This window comes from Strongylocentrotus purpuratus, unplaced genomic scaffold, assembly GCF_000002235.5.
Source record: "Strongylocentrotus purpuratus isolate Spur 01 unplaced genomic scaffold, Spur_5.0 spur5_scaffold_10, whole genome shotgun sequence".
NCBI lineage: Eukaryota > Metazoa > Echinodermata > Echinoidea > Camarodonta > Strongylocentrotidae > Strongylocentrotus > Strongylocentrotus purpuratus.
This window is the reverse complement of record NW_022145595.1, coordinates 23,255,559-23,281,648: the sequence shown is the minus strand read 5'-3', so window position 1 is coordinate 23,281,648 and position 26,090 is coordinate 23,255,559. Positions and strand designations below refer to the sequence as shown.

At 35.8% G+C, this 26,090-nt stretch overlaps 1 protein-coding gene across 6 annotated transcripts in view; it reads left to right on the top strand.

The window, feature by feature from the left end:
* The window catches only part of LOC594236 (cadherin-23), a 154,448-nt gene that overhangs the window by 79,125 nt on the left and 49,233 nt on the right, over nucleotides 1-26,090 (top strand). For all 6 annotated transcript variants that reach the window (XM_030979823.1, XM_030979822.1, XM_030979819.1 and 3 more), the window contains 24 exons: nucleotides 2,567-2,644; nucleotides 3,353-3,495; nucleotides 4,243-4,299; nucleotides 4,928-5,131; nucleotides 6,127-6,234; nucleotides 11,725-11,856; nucleotides 12,433-12,511; nucleotides 13,080-13,192; nucleotides 14,154-14,333; nucleotides 14,763-14,912; nucleotides 15,395-15,485; nucleotides 15,910-16,049; nucleotides 16,515-16,639; nucleotides 17,280-17,379; nucleotides 17,830-17,932; nucleotides 18,450-18,691; nucleotides 19,659-19,827; nucleotides 20,127-20,272; nucleotides 21,081-21,396; nucleotides 22,436-22,740; nucleotides 23,299-23,500; nucleotides 24,050-24,223; nucleotides 24,531-24,784; nucleotides 25,336-25,437. In XM_030979823.1, the coding sequence (XP_030835683.1) occupies nucleotides 2,567-2,644; nucleotides 3,353-3,495; nucleotides 4,243-4,299; nucleotides 4,928-5,131; nucleotides 6,127-6,234; nucleotides 11,725-11,856; nucleotides 12,433-12,511; nucleotides 13,080-13,192; nucleotides 14,154-14,333; nucleotides 14,763-14,912; nucleotides 15,395-15,485; nucleotides 15,910-16,049; nucleotides 16,515-16,639; nucleotides 17,280-17,379; nucleotides 17,830-17,932; nucleotides 18,450-18,691; nucleotides 19,659-19,827; nucleotides 20,127-20,272; nucleotides 21,081-21,396; nucleotides 22,436-22,740; nucleotides 23,299-23,500; nucleotides 24,050-24,223; nucleotides 24,531-24,784; nucleotides 25,336-25,437 (3,713 nt within the window). The remainder of the gene's footprint in view (nucleotides 1-2,566; nucleotides 2,645-3,352; nucleotides 3,496-4,242; nucleotides 4,300-4,927; nucleotides 5,132-6,126; nucleotides 6,235-11,724; nucleotides 11,857-12,432; nucleotides 12,512-13,079; nucleotides 13,193-14,153; nucleotides 14,334-14,762; nucleotides 14,913-15,394; nucleotides 15,486-15,909; nucleotides 16,050-16,514; nucleotides 16,640-17,279; nucleotides 17,380-17,829; nucleotides 17,933-18,449; nucleotides 18,692-19,658; nucleotides 19,828-20,126; nucleotides 20,273-21,080; nucleotides 21,397-22,435; nucleotides 22,741-23,298; nucleotides 23,501-24,049; nucleotides 24,224-24,530; nucleotides 24,785-25,335; nucleotides 25,438-26,090) is intronic.

The following is a 26,090-nucleotide window of genomic DNA, read 5'->3' as shown; positions in this document are numbered from 1 at the left end:
AATGATTATGAGTTCACTCTAGATTAGTATTTATATACAAGTAAGAAAAGGTGTTTGCTCTAGTATCTATTAATGTCACAAACATTTTATTTTTTTCACATTCCTGTGTAATGAATTCATGGAACGCTCATTTTTAAGAGTATGTATTTATATTTGAACTTATTTAAAACATTGTGAATGATTTCAAAAGAAGTTTCCTTTTTTTCATTTATATGTATTGATAAAATAAACAGTATTTTAACACAAACAAAAATAAAATTGAATCATTTGGAGAGAAAAAACCTACAAATCCCATATGATTGTTTTATCAAAGGACCAAAAACACATAAACTAGTCTATTGAGGGACGGAACTACTTGACTTTTAGGAGAAGCATGTGAACTCTCTCTTGCTCTTCCTCCTAATTGTCATTCAGAGGCCTATATACCTATATTTGAGGAGAGACTTAAGAAAGCTTATAGGAAGCTTTAGAAGTGTTTATTTCAAGTGCATTTCTACCACACTGAACACAAATCGCAAATGGATCGGAATAAGTGTGGATTGGAGCAGGGTTTGTCTTAGTAAATAGAAAGGTGTTCAAAAGGGGGCACTTTAAGGGTTCAAGCCTGTGAAGTTTGTTGGACATTTTTAAAAGGAAGATTGGTTGATTAGATTTTATTCTGAACTAAAATAGATTTTTCTGGCATGAGCAGAGTTATTTCTTGATTGCCATATGGTTATACATGTAGCAGTATTGAATATTATTTAATTTAAATTGAATATCATAGAACTAACACATTACATTACATTTTTGTTTTAATATGAGCATAACACTTGTACAACTTTGTAATTTATGAATCTCTACTAAGCTTATGACGCAATATGTACATATAATTATTTTGGACTAGTTTAAAAAGGTGTATTTTCCTAGTGTATAAAGAAATATAACTTATTACACTAACATACAATCTGGGAAGAGCAGGGAGGGCATTGTACATTACTTTAAAAGTGTGTTAGTTGACACCCTTCAGCATTCAAAAAATTCTTGGTAAGCTAAATACACCTTGTACATTAGTAAGTTTACAGTTTTTAATATGATTTCATCACATGTACATGTAGATGAAACAGTTATCAGTTACATGTTCCTATGTGAATTTTTAAGATAAAAAATTATTTAGGAGTAATTTAACCACTATTTTTATGAAACCATGATGACAGTTGAATACAGCAACATATCAAGTTGAATCAATTTGGGATATTTTTTCTACCCTATTTGTATCCAAATGAAACAGTCACCATGCACTAATCAACATGAACTTTAGACTGGTATTGTACAACAAGTTGGCAAACAGTCAAAGCGAAAGAAAACCTGCCTTTTCATCATTTTTTGTCCAAAACTATACTCCAAAAATGATTCTGAAATTGATCATCATTCTCTTTCCCACGGTGCCCATGTCCAGCCGAGCGTGGCCAAACTTGTGGATTGCACGGACCGTAAAACAAACTGAAACGCAGTGACGTGTGCAACAATGCGGTGACAAGCTATATGTTGAGTTTGCCCAGTTAGGCTGACTTTTATTGTATACAATAATACAATTACTATATTATACTGTTTTTTGGGAACAAAATGAAAATTTGCTTTTTATTGCAGTTTGTGAACAACAAAAATATATCTTGTTTCATGAAAATGTAAGCAAAGCAGGTTTCTATAATAAGGAGTCATGTAGTTGAAATGTATATATTACAGAACATTACAGAATTGTAACATACTGGTACAGTAGTCAATTTGAAACACAATTACTGTATGCACTCATAAATAGTAGGCTGCAATTAATGGTTGTTTGGAATCTGTGGGCTCTGTTTCCCTAAACTTGTTATCAATCACAAATGCTAAATTTCTGTGACAAATTATTTGCTCTCAGCCAATCAAGTGCCATAATTTCAGTAGCTTATCACAGTTATTGTAACTAGTTATTGATAACAAGTTTCATGAAACGGGGCCCTGATACAAATCTTTAGTAGATGTACCGGTACACAAATGCAGGCCGGCCTCTTGCTAGTTTTGAGATGTTAAAGCCCAACTGTCCTACTTGTAGCTACTTGCTCCCTCTATATAGAAAACTTCCCCAATCGGTGCCTGTTGGTCCCCCATGATCCTCTATTTCTTACGTTATTTGAGAGCTGAGTTGATGAGATAGCCACCTGTCAGTGACCTCGTTGTGTGGTCTAATCCCTCCTAGCCACACTAGTGTTGATAAGCTTTAAATGTGAAGGAAGAATAACTTGAACAATCATATGAATATGGACAACTGTTCATTCACATTCTTTTATACTTTAATATTTAGTTTGAAAGTATAACTTTTAAAAAAAAATGAAGATTCTGTATTTGCACACTGGATATACTTTGTATCATGGTTTCTTCTTTCATTGATCATAATCGCTCTGTACATATAATGATCCACATGTATCCACAATATCCTTATTTATATTAAAAGTTATTGGATTCATGTCGAAGTTGGGATTTTATATTTCTATGGATCTTTCATCATCTTTTCTTTTCTTTTTTCTTTTTTCTTCTCTTTCTGCAGATAGAGCATCAAATGATGCTCCGCAGTTTATCTACACTCAAGACCCAACAGTCAAGGTTACAGAGGGACAGAGCCCATGTAAGTTCTTAGAAATCATGTGCAAAAAAACACTTTGATTGTAGTAAACACGATTGCATATATTTTCGAAAAATCAACTCAATTTCAATACCCTATTGTATATCCCATAGAAATTGTGTTCAGATTACGTAATACATCATTGTCATTTTCGCACATTTTGATAGGTGACGCACAAGGCTATTAAAATGGCCTTAGGTTGATTTTTTTCTCGCAAGTAGTTGCTAGCGTGTACATTGAAGTTGACATACATATAGTCTTAAAAGTTATTTAACTAACTAGTTGACTAGTGAGTTAATTAAATAATTAACAAAGTATTTAAACACCTAGCTATTTGTAATTATCTAACCATCTGTTTTTGATGGAAGAAAAAACGTCACTGAAAGTTTTCTAAGGAAAGTATCAATATTAATTCACATGTGTGTGTTGAAGATAAAATACAAAGAAGAAATCATTTTTAGGGCGAATTCCATACTATGACTAACTCCAACATTTTTTTAGATCATGATTTAAAGTGTAAACCCAAAGCCTCTTAATGAAATCACCACACATATAATCTGTTTCCTAATACTTTTTGCCTGTTTTTTTTTCTCGAAATATAGGCATACTTTTTTTTGGTTAATTGTAGAATATACAAATCTTTAAGAGTTTGTCATATAAGAGGATAACATTTGTATTAACCATCTTTTTATGTAATCATTTTTTAAACAGCAATCGTGGTATTCACCCTGAATGCAACTGACCCTGACGGTGACCCCATAACCTATGACCTCTTCGATGATGCAGCGAGGTCAATCTTCACCATCAATCAGTTTACAGGACAGTTGTATGCCTTGCCAGGCCTTGATTATGAGGTAAGACAAAACTATTATTTAACAAAAGATTTCAAAATGACTTAAATTACTTGCAAATTGTGACCAATTACTTTCAAGTAGAGTGAAGAGAAACAAACAAACAAACTAAATATGCAAAGCCAGGCCTTGATTATGAGGTAAAGACAAAACTGTTATCAAACAAAAAAGATTGAAATGACTTTATAATTACTTGCAAATTGTGACTGATTATTTTCAAGTAGAGTGAACAGAAAGAAAGAAACAAACAAAAATATTGATTTTTCATGGTTAAGATGGAAATGCTGTTATATGTACAGTAGTGTGTTATTTGTGAGGAAGTGAGATCGGTCATTAATTCTTTAAAATAGTTGTCTGTTGAACAAAGCTGGTTTGGATGTAGAAAACGATGGTTGAAGGAAAACCTGTATAACATTTAAAAGTTCCCATTCTATATGCCATAGATGTAAGTTAGAAAAGAGTAGAAGATGCTAGTTATCTCTCACATTCAGAGGTCCTAGCAGCTGCTTTAATCGGGAGAGCCACACCTAAAACACGTTTTGAAACCCACTGTATACTTTGTAAAGACTCGAGGAAACCCTGACATAGCAGTCCACCTGTGTTTTCTAGTCATTTACATCAAAAGAGGAGACCCAAGGGTTACAGAGACCACATTCACTTTCCACCTCTCAGACACAGGTGGTGGCAAATATGTTTAAGTCATAGTTAAAATGTACACAAATCTTCAATTTGATTTCTTTCTTTCCACAGACGTTGGGAAATCAAGTGATTATCACTGTCTCCGTGACTGATGGCATTAATGATCCGGTAAGTTTGAAAGTCAGTTCTTTTAACTCTCAAAATGGTGTATCTGTTTACTTCTTCTTCAGTCAGGTGGCGCTAGCTGCGCTGCTGTGGCCATCACAAGTTTAAGCCATCCTTCTCTGTCAGCTGTTGCTCTTGTTGCCTCTGAAGCTTTTTCCCTGTCCATATGTGGATGTCTTTGAACCAGGAAATAGTACCTACCAAAACTTAATAGTGTTCAGTTTCCTCTTTTGAAGGCATTAATTATTTTGTTCTTTCTAGAATGTTTTAAATGACATGTATGATACTTACAAGAATATAGAGATCATTACCAATTTAAAACCATTTTTGTTGTTGTTTTTGTGTTCTGAAATATGAATGTTTTAAAGAAAACTTAACACTTATTGGAATTGAAATTCACTTTTTTGAGCAATTGTTTTATTTTTATTTTTGGGGGGAAGGGGGGGGGGTTCTGTGCTTAGCAAGAACACTCTGCAATGGTAAGTTAAAAACAAGTAGCTCAGTCAAAGAGGGTTAATTCAACAAATGACTTCTCATATTTTTTAAATCCCCCAAAATGTGCATATCTTGTTTGATTGTTTTTTATCATATTAACATTATTATAAACCTCAAACTTCTCCTTCCATCGCAGGTACCCCAAACTATCTACGTACGCATCACTGATGTGAACGACATTGCTCCGACCTTCACCAACCTGCCAAACATTACCTATGTCTTTGAGAATGCTACCTTCGGTAGTGAGCTCTACCAAGTCATCACCACCGATGAGGATACCTTTTATGGTGGATTTGTGACTTACTCCATTTCGCTAGTCACCCCCAGCACTCCTGGATCTGTAAGTGTTGCAGAACTTATTTGTCCAGAGGGGACCCTAAAACTTAAAAGCTCTGCTTTTACCAGGGTCTCCTCGTCTTTCTTTTAGTTCACTTTGTTTTTATCATTGCCATAATTTGTAAAGTTATGCTCTATGTGACAATTGAAAGAAAGACAAATAAATATCTTATCTTATCCACTTCTACATTTTTTTCCTTTTAATTCTACATTACTCTTGGGAACTTTCTGGAAGAGGAAAAGCAATACAGGATGAAAGGTCAAAAACATTTCAAGAAATTTCATCTTGAAATGCAAAATGTCATCAAAGAATTCAATGTATTTTTGTAAAGTAAAAACAGAAATGAAAATGAAAAAGTTACAATATGAAAGTAAAAATAGATGACTCTGTGTTGTTTTAGTGCATTGTTTTCACTGTAGTTAATGATATTAATTTTCAAGCCAAACAACTGTGTATATATTCAGGAATTAGTTCACAATTTGAGGTCTAAAAACTACTTGTAAATAGTACCTTTCTAGTTTATTTTTTGAATAGAACTGTTACATAACATCCTCTTAGCACCAGGGAGTGATTCAGATGGAACGATCTATGCCAGTTCTTACAGGGACTCTTAGTTTGACTGGCTGTCAAATTTCCTCTGTTGATACCTGATAGGGCCAGTACTGCACGACCAGAACATTATGTGAAATTTGTTAAGTTTGTTTTTCAGTCTCTCGTTAGGAGATGTTGTGCACTTGTATACCATAATCAATATTTGTATCATAATAGCTGTGAATAATTGTTTTTGCCTACAAAATTTGCCGAATAGAATTTATTTCCCTACCCAAATGTATAAATCTCTATTAACTATTGACTCTGTTAACTCATTAAAAGCCTATTGAATTATTAGATTCTTCATTCAAATATCCACTTGTTGAGTATCATTGCAGTTTACCATATATATTTAGAAGTAGAAATGTGTCTTTCTCTTCAAATTTTGTTTTTACTTATCATTGTAGGCTCCAAATAATTACTTCTCTATTGGAGAGACGGATGGCATCATTCAGCTTGCTACATCTCTTAATTATGAAGAAATACAACAATACTTTGTGACGGTAGTGGCCCGGGTAAGAATTTTTTTGCTTTATATATATCTCTTTTTTTTTCTTTCAAGAAGCTCATGTAAACCAAGAAAATTGAATTTTTTCTCTTTCCATATTTGTTTGTTCTGTTTTCGGTTCCTCATCTGGGCCCCATTGCAGAAAAAACTTACCCCCTGATGGTAGCTTTGCCATCACTTTTAAATACTATATCACTCAACAGCCAATCAAATCAAGGTTTCCATGAAGTTACCATCAATGGTAGGTTTTATTCCAAGGCCCCGGCTTCTTCTTTATCTCATTTTTACATGTATATATATATATATAAACAAATGTATTGGGTTATTGTGAGGTATATTGCCAAATGAATAATCTACATGTATGAGTAATGAACAAAAAATCTACTTCTTTCAGATTATCTTCTTTTCTTTGTCATTATCCTCCTCTCCATCTCCTTCACAATCTTCTTTGTTTTGTACATGTAACTTTTCATTCTTTTCTCTTATCTTCTTGTTTCTCTATTCTATTCCAATAGTATCTCCTACCATTTTGTATGCTATTGTAAAATGCAAGTATTGTAAATTAGACAAAAGAATGTGTCTTCTAGGTGCTTTCTGAAAAATTATAAATATTATGTTTTACTTATTGCATGTGTATTTAATACATCACAGGATTTCATGATAGTTAATGCATCCGAAAGTAACACCAGAGAAATGAATAAATAATGATATGAACATTTGAGAAGCCCATTACAATAAACAGCCCATAGACCTTAAACACATCCATTCTATAGACCCCCTTTCTTCCCAGTCCACTTTTCTCTGTCGCTCCCATTTTGTCCATGAGCTCGTTATCCCAGTATTATCAACACTTGGCATCCAAATAGAATAATAAATGAGGAGGCATTTGTTAATGGTCTATCCCACCGTCCATCCAAACTGGTTAATTGTGAAGATATTGATTTTTTTTTTCTTCAAGGGTGGATGGTAAGTTGGACTTCAGTGCATTTTGGTCTATTGCTTTTATTATTGAAGACCTGCTATCAACAAGTGAAGATTTTCTTTTGTAATCAACTGACTGTCTTTCTTTAAATTTCAGAAAGTCCTGTCATTTTTTTATTTATTTTATTTATTGAACCATATAAAAGCAAGACATTCAAAAGAAGACATAAAAGATACAAAATACCTCACAAATGGGGCTCCACGTAAAGCAAATAAATTTAGACATATTATTATTATTATAAAATAGAATGATAAATGAGGAGACATTTGTAATGGTCCACCCCACCGTCAGTCCAAACTGGTTAATGGTGAAGATATTGATTTCTTTTTTTCAAGGGGTTGATGGTAAGTTGGACTTCAGTGCATTTTGGTCTATTGCTTTTATTATTGAAGACCTGCTATTAACAAGTGAAGATTTTCTTTTGTAATCAACTGACTGTCTTTCTTTAAATTTCAGAAAGTCCTGTTATTCATTTATTTATTTTATTTATTGAACCATATAAAAGCAAGATATTCAAAAGAAAAAGAAGAATACATAAAAGATACAAAATACCTCACAAATAGGGCTCCCCGTAAAGCAAATAAATTTTAGACATATTATTATTATTATTATTATAAAATAGAATGATAAATGAGGAGACATTTGTAATATTCTATCCTAACGTCATTCCAAAACTGGTTGATTGTGAAGATATTGATTTGTTTATTTTCAAGGGTGGATGGTAAGTTGGACTTCAGTGCATTTTGATCTATTGCTTTTATTATTGAAGACCTGCTATCAAACAAGTCAAAAAATGACTGACAGGAGGTTGCTTTCTCAGTTCTTAGTCGATTTAAGTTGCAACGTATTTCTTGTGTAATGCTCGGGCTCCTTATAGTGTATCAAAGACCACCGCTGTGCCTGATATTAAATTATTCAAAGAGAAACAGTTATATGTATTTTGGTGAAAGCTTAATTACTTTCAAGGACTTCTGGTGTCTTTCTTCCTCTCAGTTTGAGCTCATTGTGCCAGCATTCACAACTATCGATAGAAGAAAAGAACACAAGATAAGAACACATTTGTAAATAGACCACCGCACCTGTTACTTACAATTGTCTATTGTTGTATCATTGATCGAGGATGAGATGGATTTAAGGGGAGTTTTTATAGATCTGTCATTTAAGATTCTGAGCTCATTGCACATTAGATAACTGAATATATACCATTAACCTATTACATGTAGATGTGAAAAGTTTCTAAATATGCTGATCCTCCAATATTTGAAAACTGATTTGAAACATAGTTCTCCATTTATTGTTGCGGGGTTTGTTTTGCTTCTTTTTTTTTTTTTTTTTTTTTTTTTTTGGGGGGGGGGGGAGGGGTATCTAGGGGTAGTTAATAGGCAAGGGGTCAGTTGTCCTAGAGTCATCTAATATGATATACCACAACCCAATTTTATTCGGTTACTAGCAGAATATACATGTACATGTACAGTGTATACATGTATGTTTCATCAATTAGGAAAATGTTTTAAGGTAGAATGTTAACTTTCAGAGATTTTTCAAATTATATATTAGTTTTATGGAAAATTTCAAAAGAATTAAACTTAGCAAGGGACACCTTGTTCCTTTTCATTGGACATTTCCCCAAGAAAATATCCCATGAGGTTAATTTCTCTTTAATATACTAAACAGTATCATTTTTGCCTGAAATTGAAATTATGTCTAGTTTTCCTGCCTTTTCAAATACATGTACCTTCACAATTTATTCTCTTTCATCACAAAAAAAATGTAAAACAGCTGCATAATACATTTTGGTGTTTATTTACCGATCTATGCTAAGGATTGAAAAATATTTGCACTGCTTAATTAAAGAGGAGCTACAGCACACATGATGTGCCCTGGAGCTAGATTTAAACAATTGTTGACAGGTTGATCACTCTGCTGGAACAGCAAATAAGATATCCTTTACATCAAGGGTTTTATCCTGCAAAGTTTAGCTCCATTCATGTTTTCAAACTCTTCTCAATCATGTTTCCAAAATTCAAAACATCTTGAATGAAAAGATGGAGAGGGATTGCAACTGTAAGCTTATAGGTACATGTTGCCTTGGGGGGGGGGGGGGGATTTGCACCTGCAGTTTGTCTGGTTTTCCCAACAACCTATTCCAGGTACTCTCGCATTTAAGGTTACATGTATACGTTGGAGGGAATAATGTACCGAGACACACGGTTTGTGTATCGCTGCTACTTTGTATTTGATTAAGGCGCAAAATGCTCTTTCAAAGAGTAGGAGAAGGAACTTTTTCTGATTTCTTTACTCTCTTTGTGAAACAGTATCTGTGTACAATAAAAAATATATCAGCTGTTTGGAGCCAGAAGGGTGTTAACACCATTTACTTTTACACATGGACTCTGAACAGATAATACAAATTCGATTTGTATTACCCCCCCCCCCCCCCCCCCCCACAAATTACAAAAATTGTATGTGTACATGTAGATGTAGATGTGTTGATCACATTTTAAACGTTGTGTCTCCAAACCTTTACCTATTATTACTGACCGTGCCATTTGAACAACAAAATTTGTATTTCACGGCTTCATTGCTCCCAATGCAATTACACATCACAGAATTCCACTGATCATTCATCTTAGCAAACTAATTGCCTTGTATAGCAATCGACCAAAATTCCTACCGAGTTTCGGGAGGGGGTATATTCCCTCCCATTGTCTGGGTTTTGTTGGTAGACTTGGATGATTTTGACACACAGTGGGGGCGATATCAGTACTTGAGAGAACCTTTAATCCTGCAGTCCTGAGAATCGACTAATCAATAAATGCATGGTCAGGGCGCAGATAGACGTACATGAAGTCCTCTAATTGAGACTTTCTCTCTTTATTGTGTATGCCATCGAGGGGCACGAGGAGAAGGCATAGAGGAATTTAAAGCCCCACTGCACTACTTGTAACTACTAGCGCCCTCTATAAAGCAAACGATGCCTAATCGGTGCCTGTTGGTCCCCCATGATCCCCTTTTTCTTATGTTTATTGAGAGCTGATTTGATGAGATAACCAACTTTCAGTGACCTTGCAGGGTGGTCTAATGCCCACTGGCCAAACTAGTACAGACAGGCTTTAAGACTATTGCGCCCATTTTAGCTTTTAAAAATATATGCATTTTAATCTAGTAAATATTTATTTCTGAAATGCCTCCATGTATATTTTGAATTTTGAAGGGGATGTTTCCTCTACTTATAGAGCTTAAGGTAAACAGCATTAATTCAAATCGTTTGATACAGAGCAATTAATATCCTTTGGCAAGACTACATTTGCCACTCTTTACCCAGGTGAAGAAAATGGGTACCTGGTAGAAATTCCTTGAACATTTTAACACTTTATTGTGGCAACTCAGCCAGAATTTGTATTAAGTGCAGTGAAGTATGTTTGTCTAGCACCTGTGCTGTATAAATTTGCTATATATATATTTATATAAATACATATATCTTAAAAGAAGTATTTAATACCTTTCTTTCTCTCAGCAGATGCATACTTTTACATGTAATGCAGGAGCCATTTTTCAATTATGAACAAAATACCTTCTTTCTATATTTGATGTATGCTTCTTTGTCATCTTTAAATTACATGCGTCTAAAATGAATTGTTTTCTTTATAACCCATATTGCGTACAAAGGATGAAACTATTTTCACTAGTCAAGGGGTTTGTACCATTTCTTTGAGAGATTCAATGCCCACTAATCACCATACTTTGGGGCGATTCCTTGCGATGTGTCCTATCTTGTCGCAGGACTCTTACCCATTTATTTCATCCAAAAGTGAACAATCTCTTGTAACAACTGCCTTTAAATGGGGGTTAATTGATACCAAAAGAGTAATTTTAAATGGTCAAATCAATAAATTTTTAATTTTTGGATGAAATAAATGGATAAAAGATTGTATGAGACACATGGCATGGAATTCACCTTTTGTGTATGAAGAAATGTTTTTGATAACCTTCATAAGAATGTTTCCACTTACCATGAATGCTGTGTCACACATTTAATTTAGTTTACTGCAATGAAAAATTAATCTTTTTAATGTGTTTTATTTTCCAAATAACGTTTCAGGTGTGAGAAATCAAAGTCAGATTTTGTGTGTTAATTAATTGATCAATTTGATAATATATTCTTCTGTGTAATAATTTTCTTTTTGAGATGTTTTTGAGATCTAACAAACCTTAGTCACTAATGTAAACATGCTGTACAAGAACTAACCATAATTTTGATCTTGATACAAAAATATTCACCTTCGAAATTGTCAGCTGATCAGGTACAGCCCTCGTCATAGATGGGACCCAATGTGACCTTTGTGATGCAAAAGAGATCAACAATTTAACTTTCAAACATATGTATCAATACACATGAAATTTCATGAAACATTTACTTGCAACGTACTAACCATGTTGTATGTAAAATATACATGCCCCTGTACATTTTAATGGATCCCATCGTAATGAGTTCTATTTTCTCTGCATCTCCAGGATTACGGGACTGGTGACACTAGTCTCTCCAGCACAGCCACGCTGACGGTCAGTGTCCTGAACATCCAAGATACTAACCCAGTCTTCCTCAATATCCCCTATGATGTCACTATCCCAGAGACATTACCAGTGGTAAGAAACTGCACCAAACTTTGTTTAATATTTATGAAAATTCATTTTTCACAAGCAATCACACGCACCTTGTAATTCTGTTTGATGTTTACAACGAGTAATAAAAACATGTGATGGTTAATTAAGCATGATTTTTATGCAAGATGTTACATCCATATTATTTTGAACCCAAATTTGAAATCAAAAGTCAATGATTATAGGTTCACTTTAGAGGCAAACATTGGATCATAATTTATACAGTTCTGTTTTTAAGGGGGGGGGGGGGTAATCCTTCATAACTTTAAGAATAATACATGTACTGTACATATCAGGTATTTGTGTATTTATCAGGTGAATGTATCATGTTGCTCTAAATGTATGTTGTTAAGGAGTAGTTTCTTTGGTTGTGTTCACAGTTGTTCATGTATGCCAAGGGCTGTGTGAAACATTTCAAACTGTTATTCTTGCCTTATATTCTTATTTTGTAAAGCGCCATGAGCGCCAGAGCCTGACAGATATCGGTGCTAAATAAATAACCATATTATTATTTTAATTTTATTTATAATTCCATGTCCTCATATTATCAATTTTTAACAGGGATCAACTGTGCAAACCATCACAGCCACAGATCCTGATTCCAATGATGGCAACATCATCACATATAATCTTGTCGTCAGTAAGTATGGTAGCTTCATGGACTTGATGGAAAAGAAATTTCAAGGAGACTGTCCTCTCCATTGATACAAAATTAGCTTCATTTTCCATACTAAATCAGTGATCATACATCATACTTGTATATTGTTAAGAATAATTGCAACAACTGAAGCGATTTAATAGTGAATGGGGTATAGTGCACATTATGCAATCAATTAACTTCTGTTTGAAATGTACATGTACAGGTATTAAAGAGACAGAGAGAGAGAGAGGAGGGGGTGAAGAGAAAGAGAGAGGGGGATAGAGAGAGAGAGAGAATCTGAAATACTGTACAAGTTAACATTCTTTTAAATCTGCAAAAGAATTATTTTGTCTTGTTTTTCTATTAAAAGGGAGATATTCATCAAAACCTGTAAAAGCAAGTTGCATTTTATTGAAAGAAGTTCATGTATTAAGTCTAGAATTTAATTTCCAAAAATTTTTGTGGTATGCATTCCTTTGTCAGATGAAGACAGGTAAACTTAATTTTGTCTGTGCAAAGATCCCCTTTATTATTTTTCTTATTTCTCTCTTTTTCTTCTCTTTTTTAGGTGACAGTCAAGGCTATTTTGTGATTGACCAAACCACCGGCATCATCACAGTCAACTCTCAGATGGACAGAGATAACCCTGTTCTCCCAGCCACATACCCACTCATTGTCAGTGTAAGTGGACCCTTCTCTTCTCATTCATATAGCATTCAGAAAGGTTGCCCCTTTCACACTTTGCAATGGTCAAATTTGACAATATTTTGAATGTCTGAGTATGATAAATCGGACCATAAATATTATCTTTCCCATATCTCCCATTCATGTACCTCCTTATTGTCAGTGTAAGTGGACCCCTCTTTTCTCCTTCATTTTCAATTGAGAAAGTTAGTCCTGTTTTCACATTGAGTAAGAGGTCATTGGTTTTGGACAAAGATGAAAGCCTGAATATATTGCATGTTTTAGTGAGATAAAATAATAGTTTGTGTCTTGAAAAGAGTTATCGACAACTGGTCCATAAGTCAATGGAGCTACATTGATTCATCAGTGTTGCATTTGACTAAATCTAGAGTTGTACAAACAACCAAATAACCTGCATTTTTATTAAATGATATACAAATTTAATCATTCAGGTAATTATTAGTAGCCTTTATCAACCATAATTATGAAGAGGTCCTTGTACATCTACTACTATGTAGAGGTGTCGTGGATGAGTGGATACGTCGCCGGACTGTCGATCACAAGGTCCGCGGTTCGAGTCCCGCCGCAGCACTAATGTCCTTTGGCAAGACATTGATCTAAATTTGCCACTCTCCACCCAGGTGTTTAATGGGTACCGGTAGGAAGGAATTCCTTTAATTGCTGTGAGCGTCGAAATCGGCAGCCTAGCATAGCCGGGTAATGTTGGAGCGCCGTGAGGACCTTGCAAGGTCGATACGTGCGCTATATAAGAATCCAATATTATTATTATTATTATGGTAACAAATTTATACTCTGAATCCATTATGTTAATAGATACTTGTGTGTGTATTTTTTGTCCATTTTGTGACCAAAATAATCAACTTTGCTTTTGCATTTTAATGAATACATGGATCTGTTTCATGTTTTTTTAATATCACTTTCTTTTTATCTCATCTAGGCTGTCGAGACCAGTTCTGGTGGAGTCTCCTTCGCGCAGGTCAGTTTCAACGTCACTGTCTCGCCTGCAAACGATGAACCGCCCATGTTTGATCAAAATTCCTACTCCGCATCCATTCCAGAATCAGCGTCCGTCAACTCACAACTCCCGATCACTATTACAGTCAACGATGGTGATTTGGTAAGTACTAATATGTAAAGTGATTAATTTTGTTTACCTTCATCAAAAAGATTTCTGGAAATGTTTATAGAAATTACCATAATCATTGTATCATTAAAAATTCCTTCCTTGTGTGTTTATGAATTATGCATACATGTAGATCTTTTCTGAACTGTTTAGAAAAACACATTTGAACGATTTGAGCGACATGATTATCTCATACACAAAGTGTGTTAGAATGGAAATATCTTCATCTTTACATTTTTCCTAATTTTCAATGTCCATTTGACAAAAGCATAAAGAAAGTGTGACACAAAACTTGCTTTACTCATCAATAAATTTCAATATTATGAAATCATATTACTTTTGTACACTTTTGCTATTGACACCTAACCATGTGAATGTTTGAATTAAAAAAAATTGTATATTATTTATTCTCTATTTTTTCAGATTACTGATAGCACAGTAACAGTTTCCCTGCAAAATGGTAACAGCGTTCCTTTCAGAGTTTCACCAACTCAAGTTGTTGGTAGTGGTACGGTCGACATTCTCATCACTCAACCCCTTGATTTTGAAAACAACCAACAATATACTTTACAGGTAAGATAGGGGTATGTTCTAAACCCATTGTCTACTGGTACCGGGTGGCTACTGTATTAAGCCTATGGAAATGAATGAATTCAGTATTCAGCTGGTTAAGTTTGTGTCATGATGTACAGCTGGGGTAAAAGAGATCTCCTACGGTCTAATATATCATATATTTTGCCTTGGAGAGATACAACTTTAAAGCTGCGTCATTAGCCTGAGTATCATTTTTTTTCTTCTGAGAATTTCATGTTTTGAGAGAGAAATGAAAGAATACATATACACCAGGGTAGCGTTTCAGGAAACCGACATTAGTACAAGTTCACCGTCATCCAATTGAAACATGCATGTTGTAAATTCTGGTGTTTAACAAATAGACCATTTCTTTTATCTTCACAACAATCAATGGAGTCAAAGCAAGAGTTCTTTTCAGTATTCAATGATGAAAATGATATTTTGAACATTAGTACCATAAATCCTTCTTCATGCCTTTGCAGCTTCAAGCAGTCGATGGAGACGGTCAAGACATAGCTCCTTTAATGGTGACTGTGACTGATGTGAATGATAACAACCCTGTATTCATCAATCGTAAGTAGCCCAAAGTTTTTTAAAAGTATTAATCTCAAAACTATGAAATATTATTGTTTGACTTGCAATTTATTACTTTTTATTTTTTTTAAAATAATTTTGAGGTTACAAAAGGAAATAGTTCATGTACAGTGTATGTACCTGCGCTTGTCATTGTCACATTAAAGCCCGTCTGTAATAGTTTGGCCAGGAGGGATTAGACTACCCAGGGTGGTCACTGACAGGTGGCTAACTCATCAACTCAGGTCTCAATTAACATAAGAAAAAGAGGATCATTGGGGATCAATGGTCACCGATAAGGCATTGTTTTCTATATAGAGGGAGCAAGTAGCTACAAGTAGCACAGTGGGGCTTTAAAATCTAATGATCTAACCCAACCATTCTATGTGTATAATCTTACATTCTATTTCTCTCTCTTTTGCAGGGCCGATAGATAACATTTACAGAGGTAGCATCAATGAGAATGACCAGACGGGAACGTTCATTGTCCAGGTGTCCACAACGGATGCGGACAGTGGCTCGAACGCAGCGGTCACTTACTCTATCATTAGCGGCAACATTAATGTAAGTATCACCAAATAGTCAAAGAAAAAAAAATATATAAGATAGGATGTCAAGCTGGTGCAGATCAGCTGTGTTCTAAATAACTTATGAAATAGTGTCTACTTTTGCTAAATATTTTCAATTTTTGTGGCCTATAAGATTAAGATACAAGAAAAAGTAATATCAAGTAAATCAATTATGTGCAGGTTTATTTGTTCAACATTTTACTTCAGATGGTGCTACACTACAAAAAGAATTTAAATTTTTTTTTTAAAATTCAATAATGATCACAATCGTGTGTTTACAGAGATCAATTACAGTACGTTCGTAATTATTATTATTTTTTTATTTTTTTTACCTTACTGCTAAGAAAGCATGTCATAAAATTGAAAACAGTCGTTATCATTAGACCTTCTTGAAAAACAAACTGTTGCAATAAGGTACCATGGTAAGGAACTTATAAAAAAATTTTTTCCCCCTCTCCAGAATGTCTTCACGATCAATCCTACGTCTGGTGCTATCACAAACACCCAAATCCTTGGACCTAACACCCCTCAGACATACACTCTCAGTGTCAGGGCAACCAACCCTACACCGGGTGTTGCACCGGCGTAAGTATCTTAACACCTTACTCTTCTAAATGAAATTATCAAAGTGAAAATTGTTATTGGGAGCATTCTGGTATATTGATGGAGGCATTTTACTCTTGATACAAATGGTACCAGGATCAATCTGGCTCTGTGCTTACATCAATCCTTGGACAAGGTATCTTACCCACATTTGTCCCTCTTGACCCAGGTGTATTAGATGGGTACCTGTATGCTGGGGTAATAATAATTGCAGGGCCAGCAGGAAAGAGCGGTATTGATATTGATGAGGCTACCATGGGTAAATACATGTAATGCCAAACATGTACTATTCCCATTTTAAAAAAGTAACATAGCAAAAGAAATTGGCATTATTCTTTAAGGAACACATCTGGCTACTTCATCTTCACTTTTTAAAATACATGTACTGTATTTACCCATGTTACCACAAATTTAGGAAGTTTTTCATGTGATAGGGTACACTTCAAAACCTAGATTCATGCATGCTAATGAATAAGCATGGTTCTGTAAAGGCAGATTCCTGTAATAGATGTTTTCGAACTGTGCTTTAAATGCATACAAGAAATTATGGGAAGTTATCAGGACTCAATTTTTCTGGAATATTTGCAATGTGACTCCATCTTCTATTTTTTTCTTTCTGTAGGACTGGAACATCTACTTCGACCGTGATCATCACTGTGAATGATGTCAATGACAGTCCACCAAGATTTAGTGACGATGAGTTCACTGTTTTCATCAATGAGGTAATCTAACATATACTTTTCATCTTTTCATGTAGGAGGTGAAAATAAAACATCAACAAATATAGAACATTTCACACTTTCTATTGTAAATAATAATAATTTTTAACTAGTAACAGACTGAAGTTTGCACAATTAATGTACAGTTTGGTATTAGCGATTAATTCAAAGCATAAAATTACCATCGTGCCTCACAGCTAAATATAACCCCCCAAACCGTTTATCAGGGCTCCTCTCAAACTTTTTTCACTGGGGGGTACGGATTGAAATTTGTTGGGTCTGAATGCATGATTAAAATTCTATATTTTGAGGATGGGGAATTGTAATTGACGGGTCCATATATACCAGATTCCAGCTAGTGCACACTTTGGCTAAGTTGCAGTCATGTGACATTCAATTATCATTTGGAGACTAACCCAATTTCCCTTGTTGTTGTTGTTCCCATGGAAACAGGCTGCTCAGGTCGGTACCACCGTCACAAGGATCACAGCTACCGATGAAGACATCCCGGAAGGGGATAGACTTACCTATATCATCACTGCAGGCAACACAGGAGGTAAATGGCATAACATATTTGATATCATTTTCTAAAGGGTAACAATTATTGCTCTGCATGTTAGTGATTCCATGTTGCTATACTACATTCAAGGTATGAGTCCACCTTTGGTTTCCAGGGCAAAGTTGAATGTTATTCTTTATTTTCTTCAAATTCCATAACTATTAAACCTAAGAACAGCATTCATGTAAACTAGTTATTATATCAATTTTTTCAGTATGCAAGTTTTTCCAAATTTCATCTGGAATGTACAGTTTGATATAATTGTCTTTCAAAATTTCTTTGAGCATTGTATAGATTGATGCTGGGAAGAAATTTAAAGCCAAGATATAATCAATGAGAATTTTTAAAAAGTCATGTAAAGACTCTCTCAGTGAGATAGCTTACATGTGTGTATGTGTGAACTTTGTAGACAAGATGGCACATTTAACAACTCAGTTAAATTCTAAAGTATGGTATTTTTGTATGTAATAAAGTAAGAGTTATACTTATTTCTCCTTATCCTCTGATCCCTTAGGGCATTTTCAAATCAACCCTGTATCCGGGGATGTGACCCTTCTGAGGCAGCTTGACCGGGAGCTTGAATCCCAGCACAACCTGACCATCAGGGCCACTGACCAGGGAGCTCCGCCTCAGTCCGCGACCACCACGCTCAAGGTCATCGTACTCGACTTCAATGATAACGCCCCTCAGTGGAGCCCGCAGAGCTACGTGGACAGCATCCTGGAGAACGTGCCACTCAACACGTTTGTTCTACAGGTTAGAGATCAGCTAGGAGATGCAATGATGATGATGATGATTATCGTGTACACGATCATTGTCATGGTGACGATGATGACGATGATGATAATAATATAATGATTTAAGATTTGTATAGTGCACATATCTGCCTATAATGATGATGTTGATGATGAACATTATGTTCACCATCATTATCATGGTGACAAAGATTATCATGTTCACGATCATAAAATTAATACAAAATAAAAATTGTGCTTATAAAGCGCTTACCACCGAAGTCTCTAAGCATGGTGACGATGATGAGGAGGATGATGATGATGATGTTCACGATCGTTATCATGGTGATGATGATGACGATGATGACGATGATGATTATCATGTTCACCGTCATTATCATGGTGACAATGATGATGATAAGGATGATGTTTGTGATGGTGGTGATGATGATGATGATGTTGATGGTGATGATGTTGGTGGTGAGGGTGTATGATGATGATGGTAATAGTGATCATCATCGTCATCCTGGCGGTGATGATGGTGATGGTGGTTTTGATCATGGTGATGATGATGATAATGATCATGATCATGATGATGGTGATGATGTTGGTGATGATGAATAATGATGAAATTATAGTGGTGATGGTAATGTTTTTGGTATATAAGGCATTAATCCTTGTTTACTAAATGGCACATATATGAATTTCAGCTATAGTTTCTCTTTTAAAGGGTTGTTTTAAACCCTGTTGTCTCCAAAATGTTCCTTACTCTTTTCATCCCTTTCTTCTGATTTACTTCCTTTTATTCTCTCCCTCTTCTCTGGTCTTATTTCTTGCTGTCTCCTTTTCTCCTGCTTCCTGCTGTCTCTTATGATCTGACATTGTGGATTTTAATTATTCATTTGCTCTTCTATCCTTCTATACTTTTTATATGTATTTTATTCATTGTTCTCTTGTATTCTCTATCTCCCTTTCCTCCCGGTTCAAAGGTGGTAGCTACCGATGCTGATCAAGGCACCAACGCTGACCTGTCATTCACCATCAACAATGCCAACAACGTTCCTTTTGTCATTGATGACCAGGGCAACATAAGAACATCTGGTCCTTTGAACAGAGAAACTGTACCTCAATACAATTTTCTGGTTACGGTGCTAGACAGTAAGTTTTATTTGATCAAGACCATTTTATGTCTCGTACTTTGTAGACTACATTACAGTATATGCAGGTATTTTTCACGGGGGTTTTATTTTAGTGAATCACTCATTGATTGCTAATTTGACAATATTTGTTACATATAATATTATTACATTTTGTAAATGGAAATCACCAATGGGAGCTACAGTGTACATTTCCACTATCAAATTATAATTTTGTTGTTGTTAAGATTGTATCATAAAAATCAGTTGTTTTTGTTTAGATGGTAACTAAAGAAATCCAATATCATCTTGTTTCTGTAGATGGTAGCCCGCAGCAAGCAGGCAACCCTCCCGCCACCGTCACCATCAACATCTTGGACGTTAACGATGAGCCTCCTGTCCTTGATCGGAATTCCTACGAGTTCACCGTCTCTGAAGATGTCAACTTCAACACCTTTGTTGGACAGGTAGAATTCCTAAAGCCCCACTGTACTACTTGTACATGTAGCTACTTGCTCCCTCTATATAGAAAACAATGCCTAAGCGGTGCCCGTTGGTCCACCATGATCTACTTTTTATTGTGTTAATTGAGAGCTGAGTTGATGAAATAGCCACCTGTCAGTGACCACTCTTGTTGGTGCAATCCCTCCTGGCCAAACTAGTACAGATGGCTTTAAAGTAATATTTATAATGGTATTCTGTTGTTGGTAAATCCATATCACGTTTGTCTCTTGCACTTCATAGTGCATACAGTCAAACTTGACCTAGCGGCCACCTCTCTATAATGGTCCCATACTCATAGTGCTTCCCTCTAGGAAAAAGCATGTAATGTAGAATGGCCACCTGTCTACAGTGGTCAGTTTTCCTATTTCCGATGGGTGGCCTTTATAGACAGGTAAGGTTTCCTGTGTTCTTTTTCTCCCAAGCTTATGCAGCACATGGAAATTGGAAGACTTTATCAGTACATTCAATCCAATTCAACCCAGGAATTTATAAATTGCGTTTTTGAGTTGCCTAATCAAAGGCGCTGATGAGACTAAAAAGCTACCAAAAAGTACATGTAGCGTTAAGATTCCTAGAAGTATAAGTGTTAACTGGATTTATCACAGATTGGAAAAGGAAAACAAACATGTTTCAAACTGTGTTAATTGGTTATGGTATGGTGAATACAAACCCTAAGATAGATCTGGCTGGAGTCAATGGTGAATACATGTTACGGGGTATACCAAAATCAAATTAAATCTAACGGGTTAACAAAATGTTGTTATTCCACAGGTCACTGCCACAGATCCGGACCTCTCCGGAACCCTAACGTACACCTTCGTGCCAGCTGACCCAGACTTCAGCTACATCTCAGGAACCATCCGCACCAACACCCAACTGGACGCCAACCAGCAACAGGTCTACCAGATGACCGTTTTTGCTTCGGACGGTGTCCAGAACTCGCAGTCGGCACCGGTCACCATCAACGTGCTGGACGTTAATAACCAGGCACCGTCCTTCGGGTTGGGCACCTATGTCAAGTCTCTTCCAGAGGACTCTCCGTTTCAGACTCTCGTCGTTGATCTGAATGCTACAGATCCGGACAATGGTATGCTCTTTTTAAAGTAGACATTCTAAGACAATAAATGTCCATCAATAACAGTAAGCATACGTTATTTATAAGTTGTTCATTTACATAGCATATCACAGACATCTTCTGGCAACTGGATATCCTCCATTAAAATGTCGAAAAATATCCTCCTCTCTTTGTCTAGAAAATCAGTTACGGAGCTGGTCCACTATTTGTGACGTCACAACCGGGAAAGAGTACATGTATATTCACGTAGTCGGATGTATGCTTTTTTAAAACTTTCTCTTTTTAGTCCACTGAATATTGAAATCTCTCATTCCCATAAGCTTAATACGGTGATTGCCCGGTTCTAGTAGAAAATTGGTTAATTGTGCTTTTTGCACAATCTCAACTATGTTGCATCTACATTGTATATTACATGAAGTTATGTCCGATTCTGCCAAATGTTTTCCTGAGTGGCTAGTTTGGACTGAGAGTGAACTAAAGCTTCATTCTGATATAAAGTGGTAACTATGGTGTTTAAAAAAAATATAATGACTTTAGTGTAATATGCTTTACATTTCTGCATGTTATAATACAAATCCCAGTGAATTACACCTAGGACCATTTGTTAAAATTTTAATGTATTATTAGCTTTCTATTCAGAGTAAAGGTCACATCAGTTTCAATTGTATGACTGATCTGATGTCACTACAATTTGGCTTTTTCTTCTACAATAATAAAAAATAATATTCCGCTTCTATTAAATGCTCAATACATCAATGTCTCTAAGTGCTTTAAAGATATATTTACTTGCTTTCTTAGCAGCAGTCCGGTAAAACAAACAAAACTGTATATGTTTGTACATTTTGTATTTATGTTGTAGGGCCTCCACGGAAAACAGTATTGAATGACTGATGGAGTCATCCTACTAAAACAAGACTATAAATAAATAAATATATAAAATAAACAAACCAATATACATGATCATGTAAATGTAGTGTTTGAGAATTTTTAGCAGCATGACCCTCTAGATTCTGATCAGTCAAACAAAATTTTGTCCTTCCTACATCTGCAGGAAACACAGGACTGATCATCTACAGCTTTGAGAGCCTGAGCCGAACTCAAGGTCCCTTCACCGTCGACCCCTACACCGGGGTCGTGGAGATCTCAACGACTGCTGGCCTCGATAGAGAGACTCAGGACGAGTACACCATGATCGTAATTGCTGTCGACCAACCGGCCAGTGGTCAGCCTATGACAGGCACGGCCACCGTCTCGGTGATAGTGACCGATGTCAATGACAACGCACCAACTTTCCGCGACATTTCGTACGAGGAATCAATTTTTGAGAACCATCCTCTAGGCTCAAATATTCTCACTGTAAGTATTTTGGAATTATAAAGTATTTAGAGGTGTATTTATCAATCTTAGATTTAAGTTCTTTTAAGTCAATGGTTCTGGAACATTTATGTCGTCATCTGACATTCATCGTCAAGTCAGTGCCTTGCTGGACTCGCAAATTACAAATCTTCAAGTACTGCACCCCAGAGGGTTTGTTAATGCTTGACATCGGTTTCTATGCAACTCACACAATGCAGTTCGCCCAATGCACAGCTACATTCTGTACATAAAACTCAAGTTAGATTTTTTCACGTATGTCCCACTCATATCCTTTGAAGCTTCAAAAACCCCTGTTGCAGTCTAGGTCCCCAGGTCTTTCACGGTTTCTTAAGTGATTCCAATGTAATATTGCACTAAAAATTCATGTACACTTTGTTCTTCCACTTTTGTAACTGATGAAATATGTGAGATCTTTCAAAATGACCACATGTTGCAACGCTGCAAATTATGAAGTTTCTTTGATTTTTGAGTGTCCCTCTGAGTAGAAAAAGTACATCATTTTCACAACTGTCTGTTAAAACTTGATTTCACTAAAAGGTACAAGCTGATGACCCAGACTTGGGAGTGAATGCTGTGGTTCTCTACCGTATCATCAGCGGAAACAACAACAACCTATTCAACGTTGACGGTCAAGGGAACATCAACCTCGGGAGCACACCTCTGGATCGGGAGATGCAAGACCAGTATTTCCTCATCGTTCAGGCCTATAACAGCGACCTGTCAGTGGGAACCAACGAAGGTAAATTGATTTCTGTAATGAAAAGCTTGTATTTGAATGATTCGTTGATCTAACATTTGCTCAGGGCATTGTTTCATGAAACTGTCATAAGTTCAAGGACATCTTATTGAACCGTATGTACTAAAATTAACATGCATTTCAAAGTGATGTTGGCAAACTTGTTCCATATGACAGTTTCTTGACACAATTATGCCCTGGTCTCTATTTTGTCAAAGATATACATGTGGTTTTGGGTGAAGGAATTTGACTGAATTGAGAAATTTATTCTGGAGAAATTATTGCCTCGGCATATGTGCTACAATCGAAGGATTCACATTGCTTACTACTTTCATCAGAATTTGTGATTGCGATTGTGATTCCTTATGTAATCTTGTTTTGAGGTACTTGAGGTGATCTGTCTGAAAGATGATTTTATGAAGAGATGTTTAACACAAAGAAGTCCATTTGAACAGAAAAATATGTACCATATATATTATAAGTAATGTGGTTTTAAAAAAAAATTGTTACATAATCCTCATAATTGTTTTTTATTTGATTTCTGTCTCACAGTGCCAGTGATCATCAACATTCTTGACATCAATGATGTGACGCCATTGTTCCAGCAGCAGAACTACTATAGGCCAGACCTTTCAGAGAACTCACCTAGTGGAACCCCAGTCCTCCAGGTCTTCGCACAAGATCAGGACCTGGACTTGGCAGGCGATGTGCAGTATAGCTTAATTGGTAAGTTCCTTTCTGAATAAGGCCCTTAATTCCCATTCTCATGGGATACGTATGTAGATGTAACTAAGGCTTTAAGATTACTCAACTGTTTTCAGTGCAAGATAATAAATTCTGGTGCTGAAATGGTTGATACGGAGCAAATCATGAGCCGGAATCGGCAATTTTGCAAAGCCATTATGTTGTACGAAGCACCCTGTCTATCAGGTGGTGCCTACTGTTTTGTGCAAAAATGAGCGTGTGGCAACCTTGTATAGATGAGAAGAAAGCAACCCCAGTATTAATCTTGTCAAAAATGTATTCTCTTCAGGGAACCCTAACTTCTTGACCATCAACTCTGACACTGGGGTCATCTCGGTCAACGGTCCTATCGCTGACCTCAGTGGGTCAAGGAACTTCACTATGACCGTCAGAGCCACCGATCAGGCCAGCCCGTTCCTTAGGGGCGTGGCGACGGTTACCGTGACGGTCGTGGATGACACCGTGACAATACCGATATTCACTCTATCAAGATATCCTGCAACTGTGATTGAGAATGTTAATGCTGATACACCTGTGACCAGGGTAAGTTTAGTTGCTGAAGCTTGTTTTGTATGATCTCCAGTTTGCTCCATATCAGTGCTCTTGTTATATGCCTCCGCAACAAAGTAGCCGGAGGCATTATGTTTTGGAGTTGTTCGTACGTCCCGTTCTCGTGATCGCGTTATCTCAAGAATCAATTGATGGATTCCCCCCGAACTTGGGTCATGTATGTATCTTGCATAGCCAATGAACTGATTAGATTTTGGGGTCATGAGGTCATTGGGCTCATTGTGTTTGCAAAAATAGCTTGTGAACGCATCATTAAAACCAACAGATGGACTACTATCAGAATCAGGACATGTATGTATCTTGCAGAGCCATCTTTATGAAAAATAGCTGGATATAAAGAACTGATTACCTGATTACTATTTTCATATATAAATGTTATTTATAACTTTATAACTCAGTGGCCTAGAAATCCATTGACCAGAGGTTACTATAATAACATCGTAGAAGCACATAGAATTTAAATGTAATGCACTATATAAATGTAATAACTTTTTCTTCTTATTATAATCAATATTTTGAAACAGGTTTCTGCTACATTGAATGGAAACCCGGCTGGTATAACATACGCCATCGATCCTAACGCTAGCCCTGCTGTCTTAGAAATCTTCAAGATTGATGAGAATACCGTAAGTCTCTCCAAAGTGAAAAACTTTCATATCAGTTTGTGCGCTACGTGTATCATTTCATGCCATGGAAAGCGTTTACGTCAAAACAATGAAAATTGAGTTGTGCATTATAGAAAAAAAGTAAGATTAATTTTTGTATTCTGAATGTTTGTTTTAAACCCTAGCCACAACTAGACCGACATCAGACAGAATATAACATTATATTACCCCCAATGACCGAAAATCGGTTAGTTTATAGTCAGTGAGGAGTCGCTTTGACAGTGTGACTGACATATTAAATGCTAAAGAGATGAACTCCTTTCAGGTTTTCCTTAGTACTAAGTATATGATTCTATTATACTGTATAACACTTTCCTGATTTTATTCCAGTATTGATAACTGATAAATAATGCTTAGCAATAAATACACAGTCAAACCTGCTTTAGTGACCACCTGTCTACAAAGACCACATTTTTTTCCCCTTGAAAAATGATTGAAAAATGAACTAAAGGAACCTGTACATAAAGACCACCTGCCTGTAAAGACCACTTTTCTTGTCTCTGTTAGGTGGTCTTTATAGACAGTTTTCACTGTACATGTACTGTACTTGTACATGTATGACTGCATGCGTCCCACAGAGTTGATAGGTCATGAATGAAGAATAACTGCAGAAT